Source organism: Pundamilia nyererei, unplaced genomic scaffold (genome assembly GCF_000239375.1).
Source record: "Pundamilia nyererei isolate P.nyererei 1_Seehausen unplaced genomic scaffold, PunNye1.0 scaffold00054, whole genome shotgun sequence".
NCBI lineage: Eukaryota > Metazoa > Chordata > Actinopteri > Cichliformes > Cichlidae > Pundamilia > Pundamilia nyererei.
The window spans coordinates 810,705-831,938 of NW_005187455.1; the positions used below are offsets into that span (position 1 = coordinate 810,705).

Below are 21,234 nucleotides of genomic sequence, written 5' to 3' on the forward strand. Positions count from 1 at the left end.
GGGGGGTTATGAAAAAATAAGCAGAGGCTAAAGTAAAATTAGATGAAATGGGGATGAGTGGTTCAGGTTGAACTGAGGGGAGAGATAATAAGAGCAGAAGAAAAGGGAAAAAAACCAGGGGAGCGAGTAGACATATGGTCATACTGTTCTCATTCTTGAAACCAGGTGTCTGCTTCTTCACATACCCACATACACACAAACACACACACACCTGACACTACAGGGGATATTAATATCCTTTGGGCCATATGAGACAGATGGTATAGTTCATGTTAATCCCTCACTGCCCTCCAAAACTGACCCTGCCTCAGATAGTAAACACAGTGGCAACCAGCCAAGAATTGAACAGTGTTGAATACAAAAGCAAGCTGTGACCAAAAGTCATCACTATCATCACCAAGAAGCCGACACACATATTTTTATATTCCAGGTGTGTACTCGATGTCTGTGTCAGAGGATAAAGTCGCAGGAGAGGAGGTGGGCCGTCTTAAAGCTAAAGACCCCGACCTTGGAGACAACGGGCTGGTGAATTACCGCTTAATAGATGGAGACGGAATCAACATGTTTGAACTGACCACAGACTCCGAAACCAGAGAAGCTGTGATTAAACTGAAGAAGGTAAGAAAAGAAAGAAAGAAACTTAGCAACTTAAAACTGCATTTTCTCCCTTGGATTTGGTCCATCAGATGGAAGTTACTCACTTATCTTAACTATTTTGCCATCTCTTTAGACCCCAACTAATTCTTAAAATATTTAGCCCTTTAGCTATGCTGACTGTATTTGCTGATTATGACAGTTTAGAGTGGGTTTTTAGTAGTTTTTCAAAGGAGTAACGCATTGGTCTGGACAACCAAACAATAGGGTGAAACTCAATTTGAAGCTCAGTGGATTCTCAGATGATTCCCATGGGTTTATGAGTAAGCTCATTTTACTTTATTAGATTGTGGTTTATCAAGTGATAAAATTAAAACAAAGTTGGGGCAAAGCAATAGACATGATCAGCAACAATTCTCGAGTAGGGTGTGTCATTTAAGTTATAATCAGTTGGTACTAAGAGGCAAATGTGCGAGGAAATAATTCCCCCACATCGCCATCTTACATCACCATCACCAGTCTGAGCCAGTTAATACAAGGCAGGATGCTTTCATGTTGCCTATGCCAAATTCCGTCACTACCTTGGTTATGACAAATCTTTTTTGGACTGCTTTACCCAGTCTGGCCATTCTCCTGTGACTTCTCACATCAACAAGCATCTTAACCCAGAAACTGACACACACTGGATATTGTGTGCTTTTTCGACTATTATCTATAAACCCCAGAGATGGTTGTATGGGAAAATCCCAGTAGATCAGCAGTTTCTCAAGTACTCAGACCAGCCTGTCTCAGACCAGCCATGCAACATTCAAAGTCACTTAAATCACCTTTCTTCCCTCTATTGTGAAATTTAGTTTGAACTTTAGCTGGTTGTCTTGACAACCTGCTGTAGTTGCTCTCATGTAACTAGCCAGTTTGCTGTTACATGCAGCTGAAAAGGTATACCAAATAAAAAATGGCTGATGAATGTTTATTTGATGTAAGCAGTGAATTGCAATGCATTTTATCAGTATGTTCAGTTTGATACTGTCGTGCTAAAAAAAAAGGAAATTTCCTGTGAAATACATCATCTTTTGGTCCTCTAAAGCCTTTTTAATTAGACAGTAATAATGGTGCCTTCACAGGAGGGCTGCAGTTAACCAAAGAAAATAAAAAATTGACTGAACTCATTCACAGCTGTTCTAGGGGAGGAGTGGGAAAACTGGAGTCAGCATAGTTTTGACATTTTTACTGCCATCTTACCGGCTGTTGAACTATGTTATGCAAACTACTGCAGAATTTACACAAATAAATGTACATGCGAAAAAGTTAGACTAAGCACTTTCTGTTTGGGTAGTTGGTAGTAGGTTAGCCTTTTGGTATGTCCTTCCTTCAGTACAGAGATACCCATGTGTACTAATAAAGTAATCCAGATCTATCACCCGTGCTGGGTTTAGAAATGGGTGCAGATAATAAGCCCCAAAATCCCTGTCCTTGTGCTCCTCCATGATCTCCAAAAACACTTTCAACTTTTATTTTTACAGTTGGATAGTTTCTCACTTCACCCGAGTTCATCTTCAATGTCCTTCAAGATATAGGAGCAGCTTTTCTGGACAGTATTTATAAACAGTTTTTTTGCATGGTTGAGTTGAGTTTTAACTTACATTTGTGGATGTAACATTAAACTGTTTGCTGACAGTGAAATTCTGAAGAGTTCCTGAGCCCATGCGGTGATTTCTGTTACTGAGCAGTGCCTGTTTTTAATGCAGTGCCACCCAAGGGTCCGTAGATTATGGCCATTCATTATTGGTTTTTGACGTTATGTTTCCCTACAGAGATTTGTCTTGATTCTTTGAATCCTTTAATGATATTATATAGTTTAGATGATGAAATCCCTAAACTTGCTGCTAATGGTAGATTATTACATGTTCATCTGGAACTATTTACCTATGCAGTCTTTTACATAGATTTTAAGCATTTTAAAGCAATGAACATTTTGGAAAATGAGAATGACATTTCTCCTGTTCAACATTATTTGTTTTATTTCCAATTAAATACAAATGTCTAAAGGATTAGAAAGTTATTTAACTCAGTTTTGCTTGCCTTTTACACTGAAAGTTATAGTTATATGACTTTCTGGTAATGAACGTTTTGTCAAAGGTCTGTTATTTGACAGTGGCTGCTTCAACAGCTAGCTCTTATGGAAACTATGCGTGCGTCATTGCACACTTTTCAATTTGCCAGCAGAGAAATGTAGTTGAGGCAGCACTTTTTCTATAGAAAAAGCAGTTTAATGTTAACCTCAGCCAAGCCAGACTTAAACCACTGTCCATATTTGTGTGTTGAAGTACTGCATTAGGAAATAAGTGAAGCCAAGTAAAGAGAAAAAAAGAAATAAAAATATCAAGCAAAGGGTTGAAGCAGCTCAGAAATATTGTTCTATTCCCTTCTCTGAACCTTCACAGTTTCATATTGTTTGATATGACCACCAAAGTCCATGGTTGTGTCTGTGAGAGTGAGAGTGCATTAACTTTCATGCTTCCCTAGGCCACAGAGCTCATCTTCTGCACTGTTACTGTAACCCACACATGCACACACACACACACTACAACTGTGGCTTTCAGTGATCCAGCTCAGCACACACAATTACTTTTTCTCAGTCTCTGTCTTTCTAATGCCTGCACACAACCAGTCCCTTATTCTCTCAACTGTACCCCGTCGATCCGGCCATCAGAAATGCACACAATGCTCTGTCAGACACGCAGAATTTCACTCATTTCTTCTTTTTCTCTCTCTCTTTGACGAACAACACACACACACACACACACACACAGAAGCATTGTTGTATATGTAGCTTCAGGTCAGGATTATGAGCTGAATCTTCCACTGAGCTGTACTAGTCTGCTTCTCCCTTCTAGGACATCCGACCTCTGAATCTCTCAGTTAAAAAAAAGAAAAAGCCTTTATGGTCATATTGTTAATGTGTCAGGAAAAATAGTAATGAAATGTACACTCAAATCTCTCTTTGTTCAGAATGGGACAGAAAGACTTTTCTTCCTAAATTCCAAACCAAGTCCAAGTTTAGTAAAAGACTTGATATTGAAATATGTAATTATATGCTTGGATGATTTACGATGCCATTTGTGGTAAGTTGCATTCCCTATCCAGACAGCAATGACGTTACTTAAAAGAACAGCCACCCTTAACCCACAGTTCGCTTTTACTGATGCTGTGGGAAAATCTCTGTGTGAATAAATCGATACAAGTCAGTTTCATGTTTTTTTTTTTCCTCCCTCACAATCGTCTGCATGAGTGAATCCTTTCCAAGTCAGAACTCTAGGATGGCATTAAGACTGCCAGGGTTAGGAGTACTCTTCCCACTGGTGTCACTAAGACTAAGCATAGAAATGAGTGAGTGATAATTCTGCTCTCCTCTCTTGATAGCTACCATTCGTGTTCCCTGAAGCAAAGCAGTTAACTCACAATTTAGGCATAACCTAATAGTATACAAGTATGGTTATGACTGAAAGCTCTCAGGAGAGCATTATTAGATTTGAAGAGAATCTGAAATACAGACTGGAACAGTCAAAATACTGACACTTTTATCCATGATTCCCCCAAAGAAGTTGTTAGAAACCCCTGGCTGAGCGGACAGATTAGGAAAAAAGCAAGGGATTCCAATCAAAGAAATGAGATCAACTGATTACACTAAAGTGGTGCACTATGTTTGCGTGGGTGCAGTTGTGTGTGGACATGTGTTTGGCTTTATCCAACAGCAAGCGCAAAGAACCCTCTCTGCTTGTGAAATGCTAAAAGCGATGGTAAACATCTTACTCAACACAGCTGAAAGTATAGACAAGTGACCTCATTGTAACAGCAGTGTTAGACACATATGCAGATGTGCATACATGTGTGCAAGAACAGAAAAAGACACAGACATTCCGAATTTAATCTTTGTGACACAAAAATTAGACTCATTTAAATACATGAACTTGTTTAAACAATGACTGAATTTAAATAAGTTGAAACATTTGAAGGCTTTGCTCATATTTCCATCCATCACTTATCCAAAATAGGTCTACAGTACCTGCGTGCTAGGCACAATGTCTTTCTACCCAGCAACACTTTTTAGTTACTCCAATGAGATAAGATATATAATCTCTACAGCTGCTCTGTCATTGCGTTTGACAGACAGATCCTCCCTTTGCTCATCATGCCGAAACACCAGGATAGCAAACAACAAAAATGCTCAGCTTGAGAGTTCACAATGGGACTTCGCTAACCAGTGGGTGATGTCATGGTGACCGTCTTTTATCTACAATCTGTGGTTAAAATGTCCAAGTAAACTAAAAGCAGATTTTAAAGCCTGGTGCTAAAATAATGTTGGCCTCCATGGATACTTTTCCCCTTTATAACAACCGCACAGACACATATGGTTTTAACTGTGAAACTTTGATTGACAGGTGTGAAGACATAGGTAGCTATCATCAATGGCTGTCAAGGTCTTGTCAATGCTAATGCCAGTAACTGCCATATTTGTATAATTTGTGGAATTATCCCACGAATAACAAGGTGCAGACCATGTAACCAGTTTATGTTTATGTTTTGGTGAGTGAAAGTCTTGTACTTTATTTTGTTACTTAGCACGAATTAGTGGTTGCATGTGTCTGTGAGTTTGACCCACACAGTTTATGAAGCTAGCTTAGCACCCAACCCTGTGATCAAAATTTGGTCACTTCTGGTTCCAACAGCCAATGCAATGGCAGCCAGACTGCTAATGTTGAGACTTTAACATTAGCAGTCTGGAGTCACTGTAGCTGTGCCAATCTCTTATATACAGTTTATGGCCTTGAGCTAATCACAGTTCCATGCCCATTTAAATGCTGTTTGTGTGCAAGGCCACTGACTGACATGAGCATCCTTTGTCACAGTTCCCTGTGTCTCTTGGAATAACAGCTTAATAGCCTGATGGTGATTTAAACTGAGCATTAGGACAAATGAGAGGTGCTCTCACCTTGCTAGCCTCACTTACACTCCTCTCAATCTGATGATGGCATCTCAGCTCAGGGTTTGTGTAGTAATTTTGTGTACGTGCACGTGCACATTTGAGATTATTGGGTCTTGATGCCTCTCGGGGGAAATCAATGCCTTTTGCCCCCCGAAGGCAGTGCCACGCAAAATTAAAGGCACTCATTTGCACACACAAGAGCACGCATGCAGACTCACCCGTCAAGAGTAGCCTTCGCTAATCTCTATTCTCTCACTTTCTTCACAGACACACACACACACACACACACACAGGGATGAGCTTTAATCAGCTATTCTCTTTCAACTGTGTCCTGACGAAATCAGTCCACAGAATATTAAGAAGCTGTGTGTTTGCTTGTGTTTTCAAGAAGGCAATAGGAAGGGGGGACAGTATAGTGAAAATTATTATTATTATTATCATCTCACACTGATTACAAAAGTAGGGAGAGAATGAAAATACTGGATGTGGGGTAAAAAAAAGAGAGTGCACAAACGAGACTGTGAGAGTGTGACGCAAAAGGGAAAATGAAAGAACTGGGTCACATCTATTCTACTACTATTGTACCTATCATCACACTAAACACCTTCACTGACAACAGCAGTGGAATAGTACTGCAACTGAATGAGTGTGGAAGAATCCACTGAGAGAAGGTATTATCTACCTGCCTCCATGTTGGATCACAGACCGCACTTTGGATTTTATCCCTTCAGTGCGATATTAGATTCGGCAATGTACCCGTGATAAGTTGGACTGCCTGCCTTCAACACACAGCAAAGGATAATCATTTCGATCAGCAGCTTAAATCCGTAATATTTACTTTCGGTAGACTTGTTTAGCATCCAGTTTGTCAACCTCATAAATCTCTAGTAGCTTCTCTCTGCTTTTAACAGTTCACACTGTGCTTATGAGCCCTCTCTCCCACTGGGATTTCATTAAGTGTTGGTAGCCTGAAAATGAAAAGATCAAGCTTGCTCCTGGGACTTTGCCAGTTTAACGTCCCCATACCAGTTGGAAAAATAGTAGCGAGGGAAAGTGGTTATTATCTGGGTTTATAATACAGCAATGATACCCAGAAGACTGTTACTACTATGATTATGGCTACGACGGGGCTGCAGATGAAGTCACAGCCAAGTGCTGTTGGCAACACACGAACCCTCGTAATAATAACAGCGAAAACCTCTTGGGTATCACAGCTTTTATACAATGCTTGCCAACACATTTGTTGACTCCAAAGTTTCCCCTGCAGTAGCATATAGCCTGTACATCAGAAAAGGAGTCAGTAGGATGGAGAGGAAAATTCATTAGATGCATACCATGAGGCTGACTGTTTGGATGAGGGTCATGGCTTTATAATTGATGTGCTAATTATTTAATGACTGAATGGAAATGTGATGAGAGGAAAATGTACGCTTTTGACATTGAGCATAATACCTCAAAGCACACACTCAAATCAATTCAAAATCGAAGCTATTAAAAGTGAGTGGGTTTTCTACCAATACTCAGTAAGTGAGCTGAAGCTGAGTTCAATACGAGCGTATTAAATCTAAGGGTTTTACATCGGCTTGCCAGTGGTATTGTAAATCAATGACAGTGACTTTAAATGGTAAAGTAAGGCTTAATTTACCTCTCTCTATCTGAAGGATGGATATTTAGATGATATTATTATAGATAAAATAATCTAACTGTCACCTGCCTGCTGTTCTTTTGGTCTTAGAGTGAAGCTTCATCTCCTGCTTTCCATTCCCTTTATCATGTGGTGTCCCAAAATCCCAAACCTAATCCCAGCTCATTAAAGGCAGACAGGTATTGTTTTCATCTGGTGATAAAAAATAAAAAAAAGCCAGGAAAGAAACAACCCAATGATTCATTCTGGTCCCAAAATAATCATATCATATGCTATATCATGGATAACAAACCATCTGGAAATTAAAGTTGGTATTTGGATTACTTTTACTTTTGTTGGTCTGTGATAGTTGTAGTACTGCAACTAACGTGTCTGCTGTTATTCGTGCAGCAACAGCTCCCCCTATCACAAGGCCTTAAAAGTGCACAGTGCGCACATACGCTTCACAAAGCAAATGATGTAATGTGTGTTTTCCTGCAGATAAAACTAATTAAAAGACAAAAAAAGAAAAGAAGGTTTCAAGTGTTTACAGTTAAAAACAGGAGGGGGCTGTTTTAATAGCTTCTATTTCCTTTCCTTTTCTCAGATGGTGGACTTTGAGACAAAAAGGTCATACACTCTGAAGGTGGAAGGATCCAACCCTCACATTGACCCCCAGTTCCTTGCCTGGGGCCCTTACAAAGATGAAGCCACAATAAAGGTACAGATAAAAACAACAAATATATGACACGAGTTTGAGACTTAAAAAAAAAAGACAAATATCAGAGAAACTCCCTTACAGGTTGTTGCTTATTGTGTGTTTATGCTCGTAGATATCAGTGGAGGATGCAGATGAGCCTCCTGTCTTTATAGCTTCAAGTTACACTTTTGAGGTCGAGGAGAATGCCCCTCCAGGCACTCCGGTGGGGCGAGTTCATGCTAAGGACACTGATGTTGCCAACAATCCTGTCAGGTAACAGAGATGTTCACGCTATAAAAACACACAAACACGTTAATTAAGACAGGCTTGTGGCAGTGAAAGAAACTGCCTTTTCACTGTGGAACATCACAAAAATAGAACATCATATGATGTTCTACAGCCTAACATCATATGATGTTAGGCTGTAGAATATTTTATTTAATATTATCTATTAAAGATGTTTTCAACAGAGCAAGGATGCAAAATAAGACAAAGGCATAACAAGACTCATTTTGTAAAAATGGATTTAGACTATTAGACTCTCAAAATAGTACAAAACGAAAACACTGCATGCTATATGTATTTCGTATTGTAGTATGTATGTATTTTGTTTTTAATCTATTAGTTCGTATGTGTAATGCCGATAACTCATGAGTCCTAACTTTCTGTATAGGTACATGATCCCTCGGTACACAGATGTAGAGCAGTTCTTCAGTATAAACGCAGAAGATGGCATGATAACCACAACAAAACCACTGGACAGAGAAACACAGCCCTGGCATAATATATCTGTGTCAGCTACAGAGATTGGTATGTATGCACTCTGAAATACAAGACAACTGGGACTGATTCTGATGTGTGGTAAATGAGTCCCTATAGATCTGTTAAATATGGCCTACACAGACACACTTCTATTTATCATTATATGCATAGCAAAAGTTAATATATATACAGTTTGGACTCATAGACCCTTATGATACAATTGAATGTGAAGTGAAACAACACCTAAGTGCAAATTTTATTTTATTTTCAGCCATTCTGGGAGTTAATGAGCTTCTCCCTGTGTTTGAACTTAGCCTTTGTGTCATTTCTGTTACTGAAACCACACACGCTGATGTAGTATGAGAAGAAAAAGTCAAACAAGAACAAACAGATGGAAAATTCCCAGATAGCCACCAGGCTGTACATTTGCTGGCATCCGAAGCCCGGGCTGTCGTCCTGTGGTGCTGGATACACTCCATGACATCTTATGTACAGACTTTAAGTGGATTCAAGCTGCGGGCTGTAATTTTTTTCTCCTCTTGGTGGGACTAAAGTTAACCCTTTTGCTATGTTTGTCAGCAGCAAAAAGCCTAAATCTTGATGAACTAATTACATGTCTGGAATCAGAGGGGGTGAACTGACTTCACGCTTTACAGCTGAGACTTAGTGGTATCATTCTGATAAGTGTACCCATCTATAACTCAGTGGAATGTGTCTAATGTTAGTGTATGCAACTAGCCAGAAATGAAAACTAAGATCTGCTACACTGAGCTGGCTTTTGATAAATGTTAATTGTATAAGGGGGCAAAGAACAAGTAGAGAAAAAAGGCAAGAACAAGACTTTAACTATTATTATTATACCTAAACTGTTTTCCTTAATTTTAATTGTTTTTTTTAAATGAGCTTATTTTTTAGTTTACTTTACATGAAAATTAGAATTTTGGTGAAAACTCCACAGAAATGAAAAGAGAAGTAAATACAGTTAAAGCACCGCTATAACTTTTAATTATGAGCTCCACCCTAACAGTCTACTGTAGTGCATACGTGGGGAAGAAACAGGGGAGATGCCAGTCAACCCACAGGCCCTCTGGAGCTTTCCCTCCCTGGCTTTATCCCCAACAACCCTCCCTCAAGCCACAGAGGCCCCACCCTGGTATTCTGTGGTTGGGGCTCAAACTAGCAGAGTGCTGCGTGGTTTCCCTGTGGTGTGCTAGACGCCAGACGGACAGATGGAAACGGACTTGCCGCCCACAATGCTAGGACCATTGCAGGCTATGCTAACCACATACAGACCCTGGGAAGCTAAATAAATGCCTAGTAATGACAGGGTAGTGGAAAATCACACTGACTAAAATTGCAAATATGCAGGGCAGTACAGCACTGAAATGGATGGTTTTTCTTTTTTAAAGATGAAAAGCAAGAAAAGTGCACTCCATCTTTCTGAGTTAATATTCTGGATGTTGTATTTTTTGTGTCTATTTTGGCTGTTTAGACATCATTCTGTCTGCATCACTTTTTTTTTCTTCATTTAATCTTCAGCAGGCATAACTTGACATTTCTGGGAGCTGCAACTAAATGAGTGCCATTCTGTTTGAGTGTATTTTTTTTTATGTCTCAGAAACTCGTCTATAATTTTTGCAAATCAAAATAATAAATAGCTGGCTGAGTGGCTGACTGATTGACAGGCAATTTAGATGAAAAAATATTCACAGTCTTTCCATTCACTCGATGCCAAATGCGGATTACAATACAGACACACAGACAATCACAAATAATTCACATAAAAATGACATTGTGGCTTTAATAACTTTAACACTGCTTTGAATTTTTATATGGAGCAAAATACTGATGATTTTGCACTGCACTGTGTGTACTATACATGCAGGGGGCCATCACCAAGACACCAAAGTGCGGGTTAACATCAAAGTGAAAGATGTTAATGACAACCCTCCAGAGTTCGCGACCAACAATGAGGTCCTCATGTGTGAAACTGTCGCACCGGGAAAGGTGAGGCTTTCTGTGTGAGATGATAAATTTTTTTTAAAATGCACGTGTTTGGTGGGATGATGGTGAAGCTAAATGTATCCAGAAACAGTATTTACATTCATTTGTTTCCTTCCAATTGCATTTTAATTTGTTTGTATTAGGTCATCGAAACATTGAGCGCAGTGGACAAGGATGAGATGGCTTACAGGCAACACTTCACATTCAACCTTGCTCCAGAAGTTGCTCATAACCATAACTTTTCCCTCAAAGACAACAGAGGTAGATGACCTTTAAAATATTTTCTCCATCCCTTCGCTCCCCCCCCCCTGCTTTTTGATTGTTTCCCCTTTCTCTTTCCATTCTTTTCTTTAGCCAGTCTTACCGTTTCTTCATCTGCTGTCTCCTTCTCGCTCTCTCTCCCCCTTTCACTCAGATTAGATCAAAGCATAACCAGATGGAGGCTTACAGTACCTTGTAGAAATCAGCAGGTGCTCTGAATTTCACACGCACATGAATGCACACATGTCCTGCGGGCTGTATTAATTGCAGTGGGGTCTCTGTCCGTCTGTACATACATCTTCGGGGGCCAGCTGATTGAATTAAGTTTTGTTAGTTCTGGGAGCAAGATGAAAAAAAAGGAAAAGAGAACGAGGTAATCCGGAGAACACTACTATAGATTTAAGCCACATGATACTGAAAAAAAGGTTGTTTCAATAAACTGCAATATGGAAAATACAGGTATTTTAGGTGGATGAGTAAAATTACATTTTAAGAATAAATCACTCCAAAATAATTGGAGAGACTATAGTATATATGTAAAGACCTTTATTTAATCCCATAACAACCTTTATTACATTAAACACTGGAGAAGTTCAAGTGTTTCTTCAGTTCAATTCAATTCATAAAGCACCAAATCACAACAGCAGCCACTGGAGGTGCTTTATAGAAGTAAGGTAAGGTAGGAGACCCTAGAATAATACAGAAAACTCCAACCATCACATGGCCCCCTGTGAGCAAGCACTTGAAGACAATGGGAAGGAAAAACGTATTTTAACAGGAAGAACAACAGGCAGAACCAGGCTCAGAGAGGAGCAGCCATCTGCTTTGACATGTTGAGGGTCATGGAAGGAAGACAGGTCAAAAAGAAAAACACGCTGTGAAAGAGACTGATAATAACTATTAATTTAATGCAGAGTGGTGTATAAACACATATTTATGAAAAGGGTGAGTGGACAAGAAACACTGAGTGCAACCAAGAGAGAATTCAGGGTCACCTGATCCAGCCTTAACTATATACTTTATCAAAAAGAAAAGTTTTAACACTAATCTTGAAAGTAGAGTCTCCCAAATCCAGACTTCAAGCTGATTCCACAGAAGTGGAACCTGAAATATCAAGGCTCTGCCTTCCATTCTACTTTGAAATATCTCAGGAACCACAAGTAAACCAGAAGTTTATTTTTCATTTGAGGTATCCGTCTCATTTCCTCAGGAAAGGGGCTGTTTCTTCCATCAGCACTGCTCTATGTAGTAGTACATAGAATTCCACTGTAAGGTGGAGGCTCACCGCAGACCTGTAATGTGTAGCCTTTAATCAGCCTCCTCACTGAATAGAGTAGGGGTGGGATGCACAAACGGACCCACTCTGAATGGCTGTGGGAAAGCAGAAAGAGTGGAGAAGAGAGAGGACAGGCGAAATGCACCCCGTGCATTTCTTGCATTCTCAAACTAACCGAGCCCGAGTCCAATCTAAACTCACCTCACAGACCCATACATTTCTTTTCAACTAAATGTTCCTTTTCTGTGATTTTTTCCTGTTCTTCACTCATTTCGCCAGCTGCACAGAGAAATCAAGAGTCGTAGCATGCCTTTTAGTTTTCCTTCCTTTTCACTGCTGAAATTACATATTGACCAGCCCTATTATTTATAGAAGAAGATGTGAAATACTGAAGTACAAAGCAATAACAAGTGGAAATGTGATATGTGTTGAACTAAGATTTATATTATCAGAAGTCTAGGTGTGTTCTTAAAATGAGCAGCTTGAAATGTGTGCGATTTCTATCATTGAAGAACACTGCAAAAGGGTGACCTTTTCAGTACCACACGGTAACAGAAACGCAGACAGACAGAAAAGAGTCCAGAGCCTCTCAGAGGACTGAGAATCACGCACCTGCACACTGCATCACACATACAACTTTCAGACAGTGGCTGTGTTGGCAGGAGGCAACAAATGACATCAGTAACAGAAAGATGTTTCTATCGGGGAGTGGAGTTTGGAGTAACTTTCATAGCTTTTGGCTAGAAGTTATGAACCTTTTTTTTAATCTTCCTTTTCTTTTTCCTGTAATGTACTGGAAGTGACATGTAACATGTTTTTTTGCATGACTCAAAGATTTTATATTGTAAATCTACAGTAAAGCTTACAGTGAGTCACCATTTGACTTCTTTGTAAACGCTCTGGAAATGTTAAGAGATTTCACGGAAGTATAATTCTTAGATTGTCGTTACACCTGATCACACGTAAAGAACAACTGGGAAGCATGAAAAGAGAAAAAGAATGATGAATTTAGGAACAATCTGCATAACCTGTAGGTTTTTAAGAAACACAAAGCAAGATGGAAAAATAAAGGTGGATTATTAAAAATGACATGCAGTGATTAAAAAAAAAAAATAGAACAGAGCTTGAAAAAAATTGCTGTCTGTCCTAAATTTTGTAGGTTTTAGGGTTAAATTCATACTAAATTTAACCTCCAAGAGGAGATCTGTCTGCATTTTATACCTTATTATTATACATCAGTAGTTTGTACATTTTTAACCTGTATGGCTTTGTTATGTATTTTAATATACAAGTTAGACACTGTTTTTCCTGCGATATAGCCTCTGAAATGCCTCATATTGTGTAATCCTCTGTTGGTAATAAAATATAAATGCGAAAGAATGGCATGGGAGGGATGGAAAAAAGGCAGACAAAAGAGGGTAGTACAAAGGCAGAGCCAGCAAGTTGGTGTCGTAACAGCAATAACTGGTCTTTGATTACTTTTGAACTGATGAATGGACCCACTATTAAATATAAATCTAATGTCATCAAAGTCACACCTCATTGGCTGCTGTGTTAGGGCAGCAATAGTTGTGTGTGTGGACAATGCTAAAGAAGAAAAATGTGTGCAAAGGTGGATTATGTGAGTTTTTGCACATAAAAGCCAAAACATTCAGCAGCATGTGTTTTTTATAGTCCTTTGGAAGTTGAACAACCTTCCATCATTTCATCACATTCACCACCTTATTTCTCTCTCCATCTACAGACAGCACAGCCAGTATTTATGTGCTCCGTAAAGGATTCAGTCGTCTCACCCAGGATGTTTACTACCTTCCCATCGAGATAAACGACAACGGTATTCCCGCTATGAGCAGCACCAACACCCTGACCATCAGAGTCTGCTCCTGTGACAGCAAAGACACAATTCTGTCTTGTAATGTGGAGCCCTACGTCCTTCCTGCTGGTCTTAGCACTGGAGCCCTGATAGCTATACTGGCTTGTATTGTCATTCTGCTTGGTAAGGAACAAAATTCTTAATTCTTGAGGGGGGATTACTAAAATATATGACATTTATTCATTCCTGGATCAAATTTTAGGGAGGCCACTCTAAAATTGCATAGGGTGTGTTTATAGACTGAGCCATTTAACTGCAAACCTTTCTAGTAATACCAAAAAGGTTGACATTTACTTTACACTGAGGTGAAACATCAGCAATTGACTCAGGCCGCCTCCTATTTTTGACTCCTCATTCAAACTGTGCTGCATCGTTTGATCTTCTTAAGAGTAGAGGTCAAGGAATCACTTATGTATAAGCACTTACAGAATCACTCTCATACCCCATCCATGCATAATCACTTAGTGTGGGTTCGCACATTGTACTTGGAAATGTTGCAATAGCAGGGCTTGACATTTACTTTCATCTCCAAGGACCACAGGTGCCCCACACTGAAAAATTTGGGAGTACATGAAGAACTTTAGTAGTGCAGTAAAAAATAAAAATGTATCCATTAAAGTAAGATCAATTATTCACAGCCAAATTATTAAATTAATTTGAACTGTTTTTAATATGTAACTATTTATATAAAAAGAAACGGTACAAAAAATATTAACATTTGACTTTTAATGTTTTTTTGCCTTTTCCAGAGGATTCTGGAGAGTTTAGGAGGCAAAGCCACAGGGATGCGTTTGTAGGGTTTTTTCATAGTCAGGGTGTACCTATTAGGTGGATGGAAGAGCTTGAAAGTACCACTTTTGTCAGTGTTTAAGCCTGCTGAAAAGGTAGTTTGGTAAAGGCTTTTTTTTAGCCGCTAAGGTTTTGATTGTGCTTACAAGTAACAAGCGCAGCTGTCAACTGAAAAAAAAAAAAAAAAACAGTATCTTTGACTTCAATTGGTCTCCATTGCCGCCTCTTTGCTGCCTACTGTATGTGTCAGACAGAAAAGCTGCAGCTCAATCATAAGAGAGCAGCGATAGTCGCTGTTGTATTGTTATCCTTTATACGCAGGAAATATATATATATATATATATATACATACACACACTGTCTGCTTGGGTTGAAATTTTTTTTATTACAACACACATGCACACAAGACAGTTCTTTAGAGTACACACACACACACACACACACACACACAGAAACACATCTATTTTTAGCCTTATATCTCATCATAAATATGCTTTCAAAACAGAAAATCTTTCACAAGCCATTAGCTGATTCTTCAACCTTAATTTACACTGCATTTTACACAGAGTACAACACATTTGAAAACCTTTGACGAGTTTGACATGTTGATGACAATTTAGAATTAAAATGGCATGCGTGTATAACATAATACAATAATGATATGAATTAAAATGTCCAAGGTGCAACCTCCCACAGTGCACACTAATTATCCACGATTAACTTGTCTACTACCTGTAATCATGAAGGTTTTTGTAAAATGTTTTTTAAATGGAAATATAAACCCTTGCATTTTTGTTTTCTATTTTGCAGCAATAGTAGTGTTGTTTGTTGCACTGAGGCGTCAGAAGAAAGAGCCACTGATAGTTTTCGAGGAGGAAGACATCCGGGAGAATATTATCACTTATGATGACGAGGGAGGCGGTGAGGAGGACACAGAGGCTTTCGACATTGCCACACTGCAGGTAAGGGTGAGAGGACGAGTGGCAATAACCATCTTGGTATTAAAGATAAAAGTCTATGGGGAAAAGAGGAAATTGAGGGTCTGCTGCTTCAGCCTCAGGCAGGTCAAAAGCAATCTGTGACTGTCAGTTTCTGCTTATGCATATAAACATTACACTAAAAACCTACAAGTACTTAAGGTGGAATATTAACCAGATTTATCTGCCAGCAGATAAATACAATTCTTACGTTTGTTCATTCTCTGCAATATACATCTGTAAGCTTATAATTGACGGTAGTGTCCTTTCTCTCTTTCTCTGACTTTTCAGAACCCAGATGGTGCCAACGGTTTCCTGCCAAGAAAGGATATCAAACCAGAACTTCAGTATCCTATCAGGCCCGGCATTGGCCGTCCTGCAGCCAACAGCGTTGATGTGGATGACTTCATCAAGACTCGAATTGCAGAAGCTGACAGTGACCCGACTGCACCTCCTTACGACTCCATTCAGATCTACGGCTATGAAGGCAGAGGATCATTGGCCGGGTCATTGAGTTCCCTCGAGTCTGTCACAACAGAGTCCGACTTGGATTATGACTATCTGCAGAGTTGGGGGCCGAGGTTTAAGAAGCTGGCAGATTTGTACGGGACCAAAGACTGCTCCATTAATGATGCTGATGATGGTGAAGACTCTTAACAGTGGTCTCACTGAGTGGACGCCTCCCCGATTTCTGATTTCTTGATTCCATGAGGATTTGTTAACTGAGGGTTAACACTCCCCAGTTCCCAACTGTTACCAACTACCAACTGATCAGTTCATGCCAATTAGTCAACAAACGTTAACAGCTCCCCCTTCCATGGCAACGCTCCAGTCCTCCAAAATGATTTGTCAATGGACACATTGTGAACACCTGGACATGAAACACTCCCGGTTTTCCCAAATCTTCCTTGTCCTTTCTGTGTCTCTTTCCCTCCTTCTATTTCTACAGACTTGAACATTGCAGGGCTTGGAGATTTGCTATGTCAGCAATTTGTCTGTTTGGGAGTAATTTGATGGAAAAAACGTTCCTGTATGGTCAAAATGACTTGCTTTTAGCAAAATGTTTAGTTTATTAGAGGTTCTATATACTTTTGTGGACTGGATTCACATTCTTCTTTTATGGTTATTGAGGGAAATTTTATTCCCTTGAAAGGTTTCTGCGTGGAGTACATCCCCTTTGTTGATCTCTCAAAGACAAAGAGGAAGGGAGAGAAATAAATTAAAGGAAGAGCTTGTTTGGATTCCAGCAACTGCCTGATGTTATTAAATAGAAATAAAATGTACAGATGTGTTAGTAGGGTCAAAAATCAAATGGAATGATTTTGCCGACGTGTCGTGTGTGCCGAATTCAGCAGGTACTGTCGTTTTGATGGCATGACCGACTCTGGGTTGTTGATACTGTGAAGATGCTGTGAGCATCTTCACAGTATGGTGGCCTTATAATAAATAAACAACAACTCCAGGGGTAAAAACACAACAAGAGTAAGGAGTAAAAGAATGCTATCTTCAGTAGCTACACAAAGACAAAGGAACACACAAGGACTGAAAATGCTACACAGATACAATTTTTCTACTCTCAAAAAGAGACAGACTCAACAAGGATTCAATTTTCAAACTGTGGATGATTCTTTGTTTTCATTCTTCACTGCAGAGAAGACCTGAAAAGAAAAAGCTGCCCTTCTCCATGCCCTCGCCCTGTGTCCCCATTCCTCACAACAACAATCACTCCCCATACCGAGTCTACCAACGAATGATCACTTCCTCATTTGGAGTCCACTGATGATGATCAGTCACAATGAGTACAAACCTGTGAGCTCTAAAAATCGCCTTAAACTTAATAGACACTCTTGCAACGCAGTGCATTCTCTTTTTTTTTTTCTCCTTTTGTTTCTTTTTGTAACTTGAGACGTATATTCAGAAAGCAAACTATTCTCCATGTTAGGTGTGTACAGAGCAATGTGCTGACATGATATATCACTTTGAGGATCCAACCTGCGCCCCGCACAGTCTTTAGATGGGATGTACTGAGTCTGCCAGCACAGTAAATGTAGATTGGTAAAATGTGCATTTTGTCTTTTTCCAGTACCGTGCACGGCATGTTGGCGGCAACATCTGTTGTATCAACATGTGTTGCTATATAGAGATAACAACACTGGAAAATAACATAAGTATGTTTTCAGAACCACATTTGCTGAGGCTGAAACCAAAACATCCTTTTTAAATGTGTAGGTTCTTGGTCAATCTCTTTTTTTAATGTTATTATATTATTATGATTATTATTGTTGTTTTCTATTATTATTGTTATCATTATTATAACTGTTCTTTTACTGGCTGCAGCTACATGGGAAGAAATTTTGGTTTAACTCTTTGCAGCTCAGATTTACTATCTGTACAGTTGCCTAAACGTGGAGAGACTACACGGTATTCTAGTCTCATTTTTAGGCGGCCGTAAGAAATGTACTGCTTAAAGTTAAACAGACTTGGTTTATGCCTGTGTCCATACAACCTCTCATTTCTTTCATTTTTGTTTCTCTTTTCATTGTTTGGCATTTATTTGTTCTTTCTCCCTGTTCAAGAGGAAAACTAGCAATCTGTGTTTGTTGCAGTGAGAGAACGCCTCGTTTTTATTCTCTGTCAAGTTTTATGGTACCAATTTGTACAATTTTAAAAGTTCTTATTTTAGTATACATGCAGAATATTCCAGTATTACAACAAAAACGTGTTAAGAAGATAAAGATAAAAAAAAAAATGTTACAGCATCACACTTATATTTTCTGAACATTGTACTGTTGCTTTACTATGTGCTTCAATCTCCGAAGCGAAAAAAAGAAAAAAAAAAAACAACCTTTGAAATAAATGCTCTTTTTATAAAATGATACTGGACTGTGTTTGGGAGTCAACTTTGTGTTCACTTTGGAAACTGCAGTCCTTTCTCTTTTTTTTTTACATTAGGAACATGTAGTCTTCTAAATATGTACATATAAAAACAAAATCACATTTTATGTTTGGACCCACTCAGTTTGAGTCAAATGCACAAAACTCATTATTTCTATGCTTAAAAGAAAATAAATGAAGTCATAATTGTAAGCTACTCATCATATTAAAAACATATCTTCAGACCAACTTCAGTTCTATTTCAGTAAAATCCTAATAAAGGCTCAACTTTTGCTACTGACCTACAAACAGATGTAGTTGATACTAAACCACAGATCTGAAAAACACACTGCCACAAACATAAGTTCTTCTGTTATTTTAACTTTATGACTTGAGAGTAATAACATGGTAACAACTCTCTAACAATGCACTTAAGCACAATGGTGCTTGGAGCCCAACACTTGGACCTCATTCATTATTATCAGGAATTGATTAGTATCACCCATTGGTTACTGAACCCCATCCTAAAACTTAAAGCAGTGCATTCTAGCCTTTGCCAGATTAAGGTCAGATTTACTAAACAGAGCAAATTAGCATGAAGTCCCAAACACACTAATGGGAATGTAAAGTCCTGTCATGGGACCTACAAAAAACGCACTAATTTATAAACACAGACATGGCCAGCTCATTTCAAAAACGACCATTGTAGACAGCCGAGAGCACCCCTGATTAGCGGCTCAAAAATGACCTGACCAAGGAACGAGCAATCTGTTTATCAAAGCAACATAGTACAAGTATAGATTTTGCATGCATGGCAATACAGATCAATGTGACACCACTGAAGGGAACAGATAAAAGCCAAAGTCTTCAATTGGACAATGAGGGATACTGTCTGTGGCCTTGGACCATGGGGTGCTACTCTCTGTATAACTCTGACAGCTCCATATTTTTCCAAAGAAAGGTAAACATTTAAGGTCTTATCATGACCAGTGTTCAATGTAATGAAGTTACTGCTATCATCCTACATTTACACTGTGCACATTGTTCTTCCTTTTTATTTTTGTTTTTCTCCAACAGCAGTTTACGCGCACTGATACTCATTTAAGTCAACGAGAAGAATTTGACTCGCAGCCATTTTAATGGGGAACTATTCTCCCTCGCCCAGCAACACTCCACATAAACTTTTGTTCTTTTATGACACTGAGGACTAGAAATATGCAAGGCACAGCTCTAATCATTTAGGCTTAGGACTCAGTAAAGAACTACAGGACAAAGACAAAATTATGGCACCCCACTAAGAGCTCCGAGCCATCCACCCACTGCAATTATGTGCTCATTCTGATAACGTCTTGCTCCAGGAATTATCACAGCTACAGCAGGCCCAAAAAACATGCTTTAGCATACACTGTGTAATAAAGTGTTACCAAAAAAAAAAAAAAATCTGTTTCATTTAAAAACTCACCTTCATAACAAACACATGTGCATTCTTCTCAGCAAAGATGACTGTGACCAAACCTTTCAGTTCAAGTTTAGTGTGCACACAGACAGCAAATCTGGCCCTTGGTCTTTTAAAACTGCATGTGATATGTGCAGGACAGATCGGAGCATGGAACAGAGTTCATACAATAGTGAATAGTCGCTTGCCCTTAGAGACACTTGCCCTCACATATGAACTTGTTTTATCTACCTTTTTTACTCTAATAGGAAACATAAATTACAAGATGAACTTTATTTTAAATCAAACACAACCTTTGGAAAGACAGTACTGTATTTATTCACAATCAAAATCAAATGGCAAGCACACATGCAAACACATACACTCAAAATATACAGACAAACATAGAGAGAATTCATTCACCAGCTCCAAAGGGAGCACCACTGGGAAAGGTCAGGCAGCACTTTGGATGAGCAACAATGGAGAGGGCATACTGTGAAAACAGAGAGAGGCACAAGGATGACACAAAGGAAGATGAGAATTAAAAGCAAGGAAATAGATCAGGGAATGACAAGGGTGGAACGGAAAGGTCTGGTGCAGAAATGTTATACCTTAGCTGTTGCAGATGCAGTTTTGTTATCGATAGCTGTTTAGACTAGACGAAGAGAAAGCATTTACATTTAGAAAACCAATAAGAGATGTTTCATATTTTGCAGAAAAATACTAAAAATATTGATTTGTTATAACTGATGGATACTGAGCTGAGGGCACATAGGGAGCTCCATGTATGAAGGCAACTGCTTCAAAATTTTTTCCAGAAAAGAGACAAACTCAAAGATAAGAACTATCAAGTTTAGCTGGTTAAAGCAAGAAAGAACAGCAAACGAGCTAAATGTGCCCTTTGTCAAGCATGTAATCAGATATGTTAGAAGTTTAAATAACCAGAAGAAGAACAGCATATCATCGCCCTATGTAGCTTCATACACAAATACATTTAGTAGTATGTGTGCAGTATGATGATGATTAAGAGTACTGACTTTGACTTTGAGGTTACTAAGATTCAAACTCCTTTTTTTTT

General features: G+C 38.9%; 1 protein-coding gene across 1 annotated transcript in view; it reads left to right on the forward strand.

Annotated features, from left to right (window-relative positions):
• cdh11 (cadherin 11, type 2, OB-cadherin (osteoblast)) overlaps positions 1 to 18,109 on the forward strand; it is an 89,293-nt gene extending 71,184 nt beyond the window's left edge. The window contains exons 8-16 of the mRNA XM_005733668.1: positions 431 to 618; positions 7,813 to 7,926; positions 8,039 to 8,178; positions 8,579 to 8,715; positions 10,553 to 10,674; positions 10,815 to 10,932; positions 13,953 to 14,204; positions 15,681 to 15,832; positions 16,139 to 18,109. Coding sequence (XP_005733725.1) covers positions 431 to 618; positions 7,813 to 7,926; positions 8,039 to 8,178; positions 8,579 to 8,715; positions 10,553 to 10,674; positions 10,815 to 10,932; positions 13,953 to 14,204; positions 15,681 to 15,832; positions 16,139 to 16,504 — 1,589 coding nt within the window. The 3' untranslated portion in view covers positions 16,505 to 18,109. The remainder of the gene's footprint in view (positions 1 to 430; positions 619 to 7,812; positions 7,927 to 8,038; positions 8,179 to 8,578; positions 8,716 to 10,552; positions 10,675 to 10,814; positions 10,933 to 13,952; positions 14,205 to 15,680; positions 15,833 to 16,138) is intronic.
• The last annotated feature ends 3,125 nt before the right edge of the window (positions 18,110 to 21,234 follow it).